The 14,928-nt window shown below is 41.3% G+C and overlaps 1 protein-coding gene across 1 annotated transcript in view; it reads right to left on the bottom strand.

Annotated features, from left to right (window-relative positions):
- Positions 1–327: 327 nt before the first annotated feature.
- The window catches only part of PAXIP1 (PAX interacting protein 1), a 63,398-nt gene continuing 48,797 nt past the window's right edge, over positions 328–14,928 (bottom strand). Inside the window, exons 15-21 of the mRNA XM_077491163.1 lie at positions 13,938–14,040; positions 13,656–13,824; positions 10,323–10,423; positions 5,214–5,348; positions 4,065–4,140; positions 3,919–3,978; positions 328–771 (exon numbers count right to left, since the gene is read on the bottom strand). Of these exons, the coding sequence (XP_077347289.1) occupies positions 755–771; positions 3,919–3,978; positions 4,065–4,140; positions 5,214–5,348; positions 10,323–10,423; positions 13,656–13,824; positions 13,938–14,040 (661 nt within the window). The 3' untranslated portion in view covers positions 328–754. The remainder of the gene's footprint in view (positions 772–3,918; positions 3,979–4,064; positions 4,141–5,213; positions 5,349–10,322; positions 10,424–13,655; positions 13,825–13,937; positions 14,041–14,928) is intronic.

Here is a 14,928-nt window from a genome sequence, read left to right as displayed (position 1 = left end):
AGCGTCACTAGTTGCTAGGCAGAATGAGAAAATGTTGTTTATACAGCATTTCCTCCATTCCGCCGCTCCGTGAGACGATCGCGGGGATGCCCGCGGCGATCGAGTCCGCGGGTCCCGCGACCGGACTCACGGAGGTCCCGACCAGCGCGGGAGCGCGCCGCCGGCGGCGCGCTCCCGATGGCACGGCGGCAACGAATATTGGACGTACATGTACGCCAATATGCCTGCCCGTGCCATGCTGTCGACGTACATCGTCGTGCGCTGGTCGGGAAGTGGTTAAGGATATTTAAAAAAACAAAAACAAAAAAAACTCAGGCACACAAATAATACAACTAAAGCACATTTAATAGAAATTTTGAAAACTGCAATATAAAAATGAACTCTGGTTTAGAAATATAAAATACAAAAGGTTTATTTTCCTCAGTTATTTAACAAACATTTGCCTCTTGACAAAAATAGTTTAGGTACCTTCATTAATTTACATTACAAACAAAAACATGAAAATATTTTTTATTAACCCTTTAGACGGGCTTTAAAACCATATTATAATACAACATAATTATTTATGTTTCCTTTTAAGAAAATTCACATCCTAAGAAAAGATGCAGATAAACTTTTCTTCCTTGTTCACCGAAGAACAGCCATCAAGGAAATCTTTACATGACGATAGTACAAGACATTTTGTGGCCTTTCAGCATGACCGATACACTGCAGCATCCAAAAGATCCATGGGGCCTTGTGTAGTTATAAACATTCATGTAAACTTATATGTGTGCTGGTTAAGGAAAACAGTGCAAGGAGAAGAAAACAAACAGTGTATCGCAACATTTTTTTTGAAAAGATGAACATATTCTGATCTCAGTTGTAGGTCTACTTATGATGTAGCTGCGCCAGGGCAAAAGCCAAAGAAATTAAAAACGAATGACATCACCGATATCAGCCAACATGACATGTAATGAATGAACTGGTGCAGATATTACAAAAACAGCTGGTCAAGCTACATATGCTACAGAAAAACTGCAACTGACGTACACAGGACGCCGAATCACCGTGACCATAATGAAACCAGGTAATGAAAGATGGCTTCAGCTCTGCTCACCACTTCAAGGAGAGGTCCCTCAGATGCATTTCTCCCACAACACTTAAGCCCACTAACTTGCGAAACGCATCTGAGGGACCTTTCCTGCAGGTGGAGAGTATTACCTGGTTTTGTTTTGATCACAGGGATTCTGCGTCCTCTGTGCAAACGGTTTCTATTTTTCTGGGGCAAAAGGCAAGATTTGAGGGGAGACCGGGAACAGATCTTCATAAGAACATATCAGTTTTTTTTTGTTACCAGAAATGACGCCTGATAAATCTTCCCTTTTCCACTGTAGCCTTCATCCTATCAGTACCTTATTGGTTAAGTTACATATCATCCGACCTATAATTGAAGGGAGGGCATAGGATCTCTGGGATCTGCAGGGTTGACTAGAACCCCTAAAAATCAGAGCATCCCAAAACACAAAAAGCAACTACATTCCATTAGTGTAAAAATATATATGGCCAATCAGTGCAAAAAGTACCTAAATGGAATAACTAATACAGCTGTACACTGAAAGATCACATAATCCAAGAAAACACTGTATAAAGAGGAGTGCAGCGCATGTCTGAACTTAATAAAACATATATTGGACTTTTACCATTATTTTTCTTATATGATCTATTAAGTCCTGGTATGCGCCGCACTCCTCTTTATACAATATTTTCTTGTTAGTATGGGATGATCGTTTAGTGTACAGCTGCATTAGTTATTCCATTTAGGTACTTTTTACGCTGATTGACCACATATAAATTTTTATACTTGCCATTTTCACACTACCTTCAGCAGCATTATGGAATTTTTTCCCAATATTTAGAGAACACAGAGATCAAACTTGATGAGGTTTTTACAGATACTTTTACCTCTAGTAAGTTTGATGATTTTCTTTGTTTAATGTTGGGATTCTTTGTATCTTTCAACCACGCTGACTATCTTATGCTTATGTACTGGAAAATTCAATAAAAACAATTTTGAAAGAAAAATAAAAAGATAGGATTTGTATTTGAAAAGAAGATAAAAGCCTGGTGGGACATCGCATAATTTGAGCAATATATCAATCTCAAAATGGTGCCCAGACGCCTTAGATGGGACCTCCCTCCTAGTGATGGCTTATTAGATGAGGAATCAAAGAGAGTGGTTCGATTGTTTGAATAAAAAGGGTTTAGAATTATAAGATTACTTATTAAAGAGAAAAAAATAATAATATGAGATTGCTTGAGAAGCAGACCATGGAGCTTAAGCTTAAAATGTAAGCTCATCCATCATCCCCAGATTTTACTAAACTTTCTGGAGAGCTCACAAACAAATTGGTTAAAGTGGTTGTAAACCCTTACAGACCACTTTTACCTACAGGTAATCCTAGATTAAGGCTTACCTGTAGGTGCAAGAAATATCACCTAAACCTACACGGTTTAGGAGATATTTTCAAAAGACAGGCACCACTGTCTACGGCCCATGCGATGTAGACAGCGGCGCGCAGGCGCTAACGGCGATCGTGCCATTAGTGGCGGCTCCCGTGGGCATGCGCGGGAGTAACGTCATCACGGCTCCGGCCAGTCACAGCGCCGGAGCTGCCATACCTGGAAGTCTCTCAGAGATAGATGGAGGCGTTGGAGGACAACGAGGGTCGCTTCTGGGGCTTTCATCTCAGGTAAGTTATTCATAATGAGCTAGTATGCTATGCATACTAGCTCATTATTCCTTTACCTTGCGGGGTCTATTTTTTATTTGGCTATACTTCCTCTTTAAGTGGGATAAGGAGTCTCAGGAGAAAAAGAAAAGTAAATATATCAGTGATTTGGGGGATTTTTCTTTCGTAAAGAGGTATTTAAATGGCAGGCCAATGTCACCTCTGCAGATAAATTGCAGAGTGCCCTCCCTCCCAATACTTCATCTGGTAATCTGCCTTCTAATACCAATCTCCCAACCCCACCATATCAAAATAATTGGAGTAGGGGTTTTAGGAATAACCGTCCACCTAGGGGTAGCATGTATAATGGGCCCATTTCGAGGAAGGTCTTACCCGAGGGGGTTAGCTTGCGGGTGCACTCCTGTGTCATACAGCTGGCGTCCATAGACGTCAATTGTATGACTTGGTCCCGCCCCCGGCGGCCGCGTCACTGGATGTGACTGACAGCAGCGCGAGCCAATGGCTGCGCTGCTATCAATCTATCCAATCAATGGCCAGACTCAGTGGAGAAAAGGACGCCGGGGGACATGCACAGCAGGTGAACAGGCTCAGGTAAATAAAACAGGGGGCTGGGGGGCCCATGACAGCGAGGTGTTTTTTCACCTTAATGTATAGGAAGCATTAAGGTGAAAAAGACCACTGCTTCCACACATGGAGCAAGGGTCCTTTCTCTGAAGCACGATGGAAGGGGAAAGGCTTTTCTACTCAGGCTGTGGCTGCTTTCTAAAGACAAACAATACTAAGATTTTGCACAATTCTTGTTTTGATGCACCTGGAAAGCCAATTTAAATAAAGTTCAGTTGAGATCTAAAGCTTAATTACGGGGCCCCCGATTGCTGGTATTGGGTGGAAAAAAAGGCCCCATCTAAATGCTGTTTTTACTCACCTGATTCCACAGCGCCATGATGCTTCCGTCTGGAGTCTTCTCTTCTTTTGTTTACAGGAGGTAACTTCCTTTTAAATAAACAGCAAATTGCTGTGACTACCCAGCACATCTGCATCACTGGATTACTGGTCCTATAGGGCCAGCGAGGGACAGGGACCCATATGGCAGACCAGGAGAGCATAATGTGCTTAAGAAGTTGATTTAATTTTTTTCATGCAGATGGGCTTTAAGCACATTTTCACATTATTTTAGAAGGATATGACTCATAATCCAATGTCTGTGTCAGAACTCCAGTGAGAACAAATTCCGCATTATGGACATCTATAAGAAAGGAACAACAATGATCAGACCTCATAAAAGATCAGAAAGAGATGCTCCTACTAAACTGCCCAAATGAGAACACTTACCTATACTACCAGCAAAATACTCTCTGCAAAGATGAAGATCATTTTCACAAGAAATCAAGATAATTTCTGCCAAGCTCTAAGAAAAAAAAAGAAAAAATAATTTAATTAAACTATATTATTCTCTTGTAATGTGTTAAGCCGTTCAAGAAAAGTATAATATATCATTATAAAAGATTCCGAAATGAAAAAAAAAAAAAAGGGGGGGGGGGGGTTAGGGGGTAGCTTAAAAGGCTACATTCACCTTTTATTAAAAAAAAAAAAAAAAAAAAATGAATGGCCATCTTTTTTGTGGTTAAAAAAGTATGCATGCACAAAATGCGATTAGCAGATTGTGGGTGCAATGCTTGGATCCTGCAGGCTTTCAGTACATGGTCTGCTCGTACCTCCAATACAGGCAGGCAGTTGTTGAATGGTAGGAAGACGCAATGGACTACAAGATCGGTCATCAGTACCTTCGCAGTTCATTGAGAACTGCAAGCAGGAATCAATTGGCCCTAGACACAGACTGCCTGCGTTCAGGGCTGATCGCTTACATGTGACCATTGCTTGAATGATTACATGCAAGTGGGTGCAATTAGCTGTGAGAGCCGTTAGCCTCCTATTGCCTTCAATAGGACTGTCCACTTGCAGCTAATCGGGGAACCACACTGGGGATCTTGCAGTTGATAACACACAGGGTGCATTTGCAAGTGTGAAGGAACCCTAATTCAGTTTACGCCCACAATCAATACTAGAAGGTTAAATAGCTTCTGGCCAAATTTGCTCCAAGTGTGTTTTTATGATTGATCTATAATAATTAAAGCATGTCAAAGCTGTATAAAGCCCAACAAAAGGGTTTTCTTTTTTTCAATTTTTTTTTTTATAACTGCCCATGTCCCATTTGAAATCACCCCTTCCTTATTAGCCATGTGTAAAAAGAAAAAGAATAAGGGAACAGACAGCAATAGACACGTCACATTCTCTAGATGCTAAAAGAGAGTCAGTCTCTGTTACCAATAGTGAGATTCCCCATCATGTCCTGTCCCTTTGACCCAGTTACTAGGTAAGGAAACTGAAGGGGAATCGTCACAACCATAACATTGCAATAACAGCTTCCCTCTCAATTCAGATGGAATTTCTTATTAGAAGAAAAACGTGAAAATTCCTTACCTTATTTTGTTTGTGCTCCATAATTTTCCGAAAGGAGGGTGGTTTTGTTAAGATTTTGCCACCTGCACACTCAACAATAGATTTCATTGTTGACAAACTGGGACAGATCCCTGGAGTAATGTAGAAATACTTTCCCTGGGGGAAAAAAAAAAAGGGGGGGTACATTGAAGTGCTATTGTCACATAAATTGCTTTTACCAAACAACCTGTATTAAAGAAAACACTTGTACAGTGAGACTAAAGCCACACAGCAAGCACCGAAAAGTTATCTTAACCACTTAAGGACCGGGCCTATTTTTAATACTTGGTGTTTACAATTTAAATTCTTTTTTTTTTTTTTTTTGCTAGAAAATTACTCAGAACCCGCAAACAGTATATTTATTTTTTCAGACACCCTAGAGAATAAAATGGCAGTCGTTGCAATACTTTATATCACACCATATTTGTGCAGTGGTCTTACAAACACATTTTTTGGGAAAAAAAAAATACACTTTTTTTAAATTAAAAAGAAACAAAAAAACAGTAAATAAAGCTCAATTTTTTTTTATATTGTGATAGATAATGTTATGCCAAGTAAACTGATACCAAACATGTCACGCTTCAAAATTGTGTCAGCTCGTGGAATGGCGACAAACTGACACTTAAAAATCTCCATAGGTGAAGTTTAACCACTTCCCGGGCACGGACGTCATACGACGTCCTGGACTTTCAGTGGGAATATCTGAACAATGCCAGCGGCCACAGGCATCATTCAGATATCTTTTTTTTTTTTTCAGCCGGCGATTCTGTGCACCATAAGAATGATCATAGCGGCAGTTCCGCTGCTTGACATCCCCCCCCTCCCGCCGCCATCCGATGCTTCTCCAGGCCTTCCCGTGCCATCGGAGACCCAGAGAAAAAATCGTCCGCGCCGGATGACGACGATAGAGATTTCCAGTCATCTCTATGACCGTCGGAGGCCGGAGGCGCGATGTTATGAAGTCACGCCCGGGTTCCCGGAAGTAAACAAAGCCGCGATCATGGCTGTCAGCATGGGACCTGTAATTTTTTTTTCACAATCTCATGCTTTGCAGCCTGGAGGAGAGATGTGGGGTCTTACTGACCCCATATCTCTCCATAAAGAGGACCTGTCACATAGATTCCTATTACAAGGGAGTTGTAAAAATAAAAAAATTCGTTTTTTTAAAATGACCCTGTCCCCAGTAGCTCGTGCTCAGAAACGAACGCACACGTTAGTCCCGCCCACATATGTAAACGCCATTCAAACTACACATGTGAGGTATCGCCACGTGTGTTAGAGCGCAAGCAACAATTCTAGCTGTAGACCTCCTCCAACTCTCAATATGTAACCTGTAAAAAAAAATTGAAAGCGCCACCTATGGAGATTTTTAAGTACTGAAGTATGGCGTCATTCCATGAGTGTGCGCAATTTTAAAGCGTGACATGTTAGGTATCTATTTACTCGGCGTAACAACATCTTTCACATTACACAAAGGCTAACTTTGCGGTTTTGTTATTTTTTAAATCATTAAAAAATGCGTTTGAAAATTGCGCAAATACTGTGCGAGATAAAAAGTTGCAATGACCGCCATTTTTGTCCCTAGGGTGTCTGCTAAATATATATATATATATATATATATATATATATATATATATATATATATATATATATATATATATATATAATGTTTGGGGGTTCTGAGCAATTTTCTAGCAAACAAATTATGATTTTTACATGTAGGAGAGGAGTGCCAGAATAGGCCCGGTATTGATGTGGTTAAAATCTCTACAGGTTACCAGTTTTCAGTTGCAGAGGAGGTGTGTTTTGCTAGAATTATTGCTCTCGCTCTATCGGGGCATGATACCTACCATATGTGGTTCGAAGACCGTTTCCATATGCGGGCATGACTTAGGTATGCGTTGGCTTCTGCGCGCGAGCACCGCGGGACAGAGAGCTTTCATTTTGTTTCTTATTTTACTTATTATTTTTACACTGTCCCTTAAAAAACATGAATTTAGATCACTTATATTACTATTACAAGGAATGTAAACATAAGAAATCTCCGATCTCACATTTAAACTTAAATGCAATAAAAAAAAAAAAATTCCCTTTAAGACCATTAGGATGAAGGGACATCGCTTCCGTCATCCAATAGTATTGAGTCGAGTGGGGGCCATCATTCCCTCAAGCGACTTCATGTCTCTGAGGGGAAAGGATCGGATTGACTCCACCGCTACTGACCACTCCTGTAAGAGGCGGGTGGGCACCTCTCCTGCCGCCGATATAAGTGATCTTGCTGCCAACCTGCTGCAGAGACCACTTATCCCAAAGCGGACCACCTACCGTTTTTATAATAGCGGGGTTATGGCAGCTACCTGCTTCCATAACAACAGTATTCAACGTCAAGTTGCCGACGTATAACAGCGGCGGTGGGTCCAGAAGTGGTTAAAGTGTTACCAAACCCACAACAGTAAAATCAGTCTTTATATGCAGTAAAGCATGCTTGTTAAACTCACTATGGAACCCAAGGGGTTAATCCTCTGCATTGTGTAAAACAGTTCCACAGTCCCCAATCCATCTCCTTATAGTACAGAGTCTTGGAAGCACTCTGCACATACTCAGTTTGGTGTGTATTGCTAAAGTTTATTTATAGGAGGGTACATGTGATCAGCACAGGGACAATCAGCACTGTCCAGACAGAAGGTCAGGGGTCATGCACCCTTATAGGTCAGAAAAGGATGAAACAGCCTCCTGCAAACTTTAACCAGTGCTCGGTCGGACAAGTCACAAGACTGATATATACTGCTGATGAGAAGGGGTATTTAGCAGTTTATATTTACAAAAATAATTTCATTTCCATGTTGTGTACTGTGGGAGACCAGATATAGTGAATGCAGGGTCCTGGGTTTAGTAACACTAACATTGCCTCCTAATAAACCCATTGCAGTGAAAGTCCCTGGGCTAGCTAACTGGCTGGCTGCCCAGGCACCCAGCACGTATATACAATATATGTGAAGTGGTGTGTATACATGTGCCACATATCCAACTTAACTCAGTTTTCCTGAGACCATTAGTGCTAATGAACATGGTTTTAGTAAGTGTGCAAATACCTTTTGGTGCCTATACAAAAAAACAAACAAAAAAAAAAAGCTTTAACCACTTGAGATCCGCGCTATAGCCAAATGACGGCTACAGCGCGGATCTCCTTTTCCGGGACGACGTCAATAGACGTAGTCCCGTGTACGAGCGGCCTGCGCTCCCCCTGAGGGGCGCGCGCGGCGCGCTCTGTAATCGGCGAGTCCATGAGACTCGCCTGATCACCGATCCGTGCAAGGGGTCGATCCCGACCCCTTATCACGTGATCAGCTGTCAGCCAATGACAGCTGATCATGTGATATAACGGAGCCGGCAATCGGCTATTATTCCTCCTCGCGCTGATAGCGCGAGGAGAAAAAAAAAAAGCCGATCACCGGCACTAGCCCTGCTAGCGGCCACCTGCCCCCTGCCAGTGCCCACCTGCCCCCTGCAGTGCCACACTTATTAAAAGTAAGTGCCCCCCGTCAGTGCCACCCAGCAGTGCCCACAGTGCCACCCAGCAGTGCCTACAATCTGCCTCAAAGGTGCTGCACCCCAGTGCCACATATCCGTGCCCATCAGTGTCATCTACCAGTGCCCAGCAGTGCCGCCCATCAGTGCCCAGCAGTGCCACCTATCAGTCCCATCTATCAGTGGTACCCATCAGTACCCATCCGTGCCACCCATCCGTGCCATCTTATCTGTGCCCATCTTTGCCCATCAGTGCCCACCAGTGCAGCCCATCAGTGCCCACCAATGCAGCCCATCAGTGCCCACCAATGCAGCCCATCAGTGCCCACCAATGCAGCCCATCAGTGCCCACCAATGCAGCCCATCCGTGCCGCCTAATCAGCGCACTTCAATGAAGGAGAAAAATGACCCGTTTGCAAAATTTTATAACAAACTATTAAAACATGATTTTTTTTTTTTTTGCATCTTTTTTTGTTTGTTTAGCAAAAAATAAAACTCAGAGCTGTAACTAAATACCACCAAAAGAAAGCTCTATTTGTGGGAAAAAAATGATTTCATTTGGGTACAGTGTTGTATGCCCGCGCAATTGTCATTCAAAGTGCATCAACGCTGAAAGCTGAAAATTGGTCTGGGACTGAGGGGGGTTTAAGTGCCCAGTAAGCAAGTGGTTAAAGTGGAGTTCCACCCAAAAATAGAACTTCCGCTCTAAATACTTGTGACCCCCTGACATGCCACATTTGGCATGTCATTTTTGGGGAGGAGCGGGTACCTAGTTTTCACAGGTACCCAGCTCACACTTCCTCTCCTGACGCAGAGTGGAAGTTCACCTCTCCCTCCCTGCAATCTTCTGGGACACGTCACAGGTCCCAGAAGATTGCCCGGCCATTAAGGCGCAGCGCGGTTTGCCCGGCTTTGCTTTATAAGCATACTTTTTAGAATACATAAATGTAATCATGCAAATATGTTTATAAAACCGGTTCTCCCTTAGTTCAATTAACAGATCTGTGTGCAAATATGTACAGAATGTCATACTATAATTGGGTTAACCCACTCCTTACACCACACAGCATGCAACTTCCTGAAAGCCTACTCTTTATACCAATCAATGTGAAGCAGATATGCGCTGCTAAAAACAGCAGGTAATAAGCAGAGAGGGGAGATGAAAAGTCTGGGAGCAAACTGTTCACTCTGCTAAACAGTTTTTTTTTTTTTTTACAAGCTTTTATTAATGGAAAGCAAACTGGACCAGTTGAAGTCACGCTGAATGATTCACACCTCAGGCTTTTCTTCTTGCAAGTTAAATTTAAAAACAGTACAACGCTAGCAGTATTTTGTCACATTCAACTAGAATAGCTTTATAATAAACAAAGATGTTTTTTCTCTGCTCATCCAAGTTGCTTCTTCCACTCTGAGTGTCTTCAACATTGGAGAATAAGGCCAATGAGCGTTACTACTGCTCGCTATATACCAAGTACTGGATAAAAGAAAGCTTTCAGCGTAAAAACGGTAAAACATTTTGAAAACTGCTCTGTAAAACTTTCCAATAACTGGAAGTGCCCTTACCTTGAAGAGTGGAATCACCCGTGCTCTTTTCAGGGACTCTTCCAAGCTAAAGCAAAACAACACTTCAGCTTCAGCATCCCGAAGTATGTAGCTCTGTTCCTCTAAGAAAAATAAAAATAAAAAAATAAAAAGACGTAAAAAAATTTAAAACCTTTATTGTGATGTTAAGGGAAATGGACTTCTACAGCAATATTTTAAATACGATAATGTTCTATGAAATACACTGTAAAATGTGACTGTAGTAGAATACTGCCTCTGTAGGCAAACTCTACCATTATTTATTTTTGTATTCCACTTATTCAAGTACAAGGTTTGAGAATTCTGCAAACCTTAAGGCTGGGTTCACGCTGCAGACAGCAGGGGGTCCAATTCATCCCTGTTCTCTGTTTCAGGGATGAATCAGGCCCAAATGTTTGCCTAAATTCAGACGTAAAAACGGAGGCAAAGACGCACAGGGCTCCTGTGCAATTCGCTCCGGAGAGGTGTGACACAATCTCCTGTCATGCAAATTGGGAGTGGGGAAACCCACATTCACGTCGCACTAGTGTGAACCCAGTTACCTATCATTTAAATGAAAAGCACACTCAATACTATGGTAAAGAGGCAAATTGTTTTGAGGGCGTTCCTGATGAATCCTTCTTCAGAAAACAGATAAATCATAGTAAAACATTTCCTTTATACAATACTGACCACATTTTTCTGTACGCAGTAGCAGGGCAATGTTTGGCAACCCTGCCTGTAAAAAGGTGGTGTGTGGGCATGTGCGGGCGAAAGGTATGAACACAGGGCACGCAGTAGCTCTAAATTCTAGCTGCTTTCTACAACACTGCCTTAGCCTTGGGGAGAACAAACTGGGCAGCCATATCTGAGTGTGCATTTTGTACATCGAACACCCGCCCTCCTCTTTGCCCCATCTTTACCTCTCATCCCGACTGCTGAATGCTATATTCTGTGTTTTATGTTAATTACTACTCTTGACCTCTGAACTCTATACTCTTCTTTGTATTTTAAATATTTATGACCAGTGTACATTGTCTCAAACATTGCTGGTTTTAATGATCTTCTTTAACCACTTGCCGACCATCTCACACCCACATTCGTCGCCAGATGGCGCGGGTTGGCGAAATCCCGTATGGGTACATTGTTCCCTTTAAAAACCTCCCCGGGGGATGCATGGGCATGAGAGCCAGCACGGGGATTTGTGTGTGTAAACACACAAACCCCTGTTCTGTCAGGGGAGAGGACACATATCATTTGTTCCTGCTAAGTAGGAACAGCTATAGGTCTCCTCCCCCAGTCAGTCCAATCCCCATAAAGTTAGAAACACTAACTAGGGAATACAGTTAACCCCTTGATCGCCCACTAGTGTTAACCTCTTCCCTACCAGTGACATTTACACAATAAATCAGTGCATTTTTATACCACCGATCGCTGTATCTGCACTGATCTGCACCCCCCGAGGATGCCCAACCCAGGACCACCAGGTATGCGTACCCATGATCACCAGGGATGCCAATCAGTGCCCATAAATCATGCCAATCATTGTCCATCATAAATGCCTGCCAGTGCCTCAGTGATGCCCATCAGTGCCACCTATGAGTGCTACATATTAGTGAGTCCTCATTGGTGCCACCTCATCAGTGCCCACCAGTGAAGGAAGAAAAAAAACGTACTTATTTACTAAATTTTATAACAGAAACAAAGAAAAACTTTTTTTTTTATCAAAGATGTCGGTCTTTTTTTATTTGTTTAGTAAAAGATAAAAACACCAGTGGTGATAAAATACAACCAAAAGAAAGCTCTATTTGTGGGAACAAAATTATAAAAACAAAATTTGTTTGGGTATAGTGTTGTATGACCGTGCAATTGTCATTTAAAAAGCGACAGCGCTGAAAGCTAAAAATTTGGTTTGGGCAGCAAGAGGGGAAACTGCCCTGAATTGAAGTGGTTAAGGTAGGATCAGTCAAGAAGTGATATCTTTGTGTGTGCAAAAAAAATTTATGTAACTGAAAAATGTAATTTTTTTTTTTAAAAAGAATCCTTTGTCTATAGGTTTACATGTCTGTGGGACGGTCACTTGTGGCACTGTAGTTAGGAGTATTTTGTGGGTAGAAAGACTGGCATAGGTGTATAGTGTGTACATGGAATAGACTAAGGTTTGATTTAAAGTGGATGTAAACCCACTCTCATCCTTTCTATTGGTTATCTAGAAGGATATACATGCCTCCTGCATGTATACTTATCTGTCAAATGTCTCCCCTCTGTCTGCTATGAGACCCGAAAAATTGCAGATTTTGTGGGTGGGTCTGTTTTCCAGGGCTCAGTGGATGGAGTGGTGACGTCAGTAGACTACCCGCCCACCTCTACACTCCCCTTATCAACATGCATTTTCTCCTGTGTATTTATTACACTGAACTTTTGCTATGATCCCCAACATCCAGTCAAAACCCAGAAAAGTCACCACATGACTTCAGCATGCCAAATCATGCTGAGGTGTGGAACAGCCAATCCTTGCAGAGCAGCAGAAAAAAAGGAGTGGGAGGGAATTAAAAAATAATGCATGTCTCTTAGGCTAGTGCACGAGATATGTAAATCACCTGTCACTCACAGCAAGGGGGAGGGATTTGACAAAGTTTTTCTCTGTCAAGATTTATTTCAATAAGAGGATTGCTCAGAGCTGGATTAACTGTGGCAAGACTGGGCTCAAATGATAGGAAAATGTATACTCTACATTATGACATAAATAAATCAATTTTTCGGGTTTACATCCACTTTAATCATCCCCCTTTAAGTCAGTGCCACTGTTAGTTGCAAACTGACGGAGACCACCATTTACCATGGTACTACAAAAGTAAGCATAATCTTAGTTATTCTTACAATTAGTCATGTTTTTTTGAATTTAAAGAAGAATGGGTTAACATTACAATAACTCGAAACGGGTACTGTAATGATGTGTAGTAATAAATACATAGAAGTCATAGGTGATCTTCCAATAGGGAAGGAAAGATACTATACCAAAAAGAGGCATAAAGATGCCACTTATAGAGCCACAGAGATATAGTGCCTGAAAAATTGTACTAATCAATTATAACAAAATAGAAATGTATTATTTGTATGAACAAACAATGATCAATTCCACTAAAGTATAAAATCAATGCATCTTTGATTAGTATCAGAGCTAAAAGCACTATTCTCATTTAAATCACTTTCCTATCCATAAGACCTACACTGTCATATTGGTTGGCCAAAATCAGATATGAATGGGCAACTTAACTACTGGAGCACACAAACAGAAAAAATTACCAATCTGTACATTATAAGATGATTCCTTACCAACAAATTTTTGGCACTTGAAGCTTTCATCAAGCCACTCTGGAGTAACAATGTGCTTTGCTACGGAGATCGCAGTGAGAAATTTGACAGTTCTTGTTACTTTACTAGCAATTAAATGAGTGCATCTTTGTGCAGAGTCTACCACTTCTCCTCCAAGTATATATAGTTTCTGAAAACAAAAGTTTTTTTTAAAGTCCAAAATTAAATATTTAAAAGGAAAATAAAATGTAAACATACTGAACGTCAAGTCTATTTTTAATACGTTTGGGAAAAGGTCCTTACCTTAACGTACTGCTGAGCTTGGGTGGGATCAAATCCTGTAAACAATACATGAGGAGTCATGTCTGGGGATAATTTCTTAGTTGGAGGTGGAAGATCTTCAATTCTGAAAAAGACCAGTAAGTACTGAGACATCAAACATAAGTAAAATAGACTGTATTCAACGATATGAATGCTTTGTTTAAATAAGTAATGCTTGGTATAGCTACTCTCACATGAAATGGAAGTGGCAGCTGGGGGAGCCATAAACTAAGGGCCAAGTAAGCAAAATGAAAGAGGAAAACACAGAGGAGGCTTTTCAGGGACATAAAGTTAAGAGCAGACATCTTATGTCTATACTGAAGAAAGGCAGCCTCTGTGGACCGATACTAAAAATGCAGGTTGCCTGGCTGTCATGCTGAACCAATATCTTAAATGATATGAGCCACTGGCTGCGAAAAAGCATGCAAATAAGGACTTCGGACTTCTCATGCAGCATAACGGGTTGGGGTCAGCAACTAAAAGTATTTAAAAAACAAAAAAAAACAAAAACAAAACAAACAAAAAAACCTTTGCAGCCATGTACCTAGCATTATCTGAAGGTGGTCAGTAATGACAGTGCCAATGTTTTAGAAAGTTTCCAGTGCAGCAAAAGTTAACTTTAACATTGTGTAATAAAACAAATCTGTAAGCACGAAAGTAATGCTTTTCTAACATCTCTGGCATTTTAGCACATAATCCACTAGTGATGTTAAAGGATAAGTTGTTCACCTTTTGCAAAAATAAATGCATCTCTATTGAAAATAAAAGGGGCATGTTATTTTTTGTATACTAGCATGGAAAGCACTGCAACTATGACTAACAGATTGTGGGTACAATGCTCTGGCTTCTTAAGAATCTCTCTTCCGAGGAGGTTCAATGGACCACAAGTGCAGTGATGGCACAACAATTGCAGCCGTAACAATTTCAAATTTGGCAGGAACTGGCAGAGAGAAGCACCCCACCCATCCCTGTA

The sequence above is a fragment of the Lithobates pipiens genome, unplaced genomic scaffold, assembly GCF_037356315.1.
Source record: "Lithobates pipiens isolate NorthernLeopardFrog02 unplaced genomic scaffold, aLitPip1_a1.2 Scaffold_19, whole genome shotgun sequence".
Lineage (NCBI taxonomy): Eukaryota > Metazoa > Chordata > Amphibia > Anura > Ranidae > Lithobates > Lithobates pipiens.
This window is presented reverse-complemented; position numbering and strand designations above follow the sequence as displayed.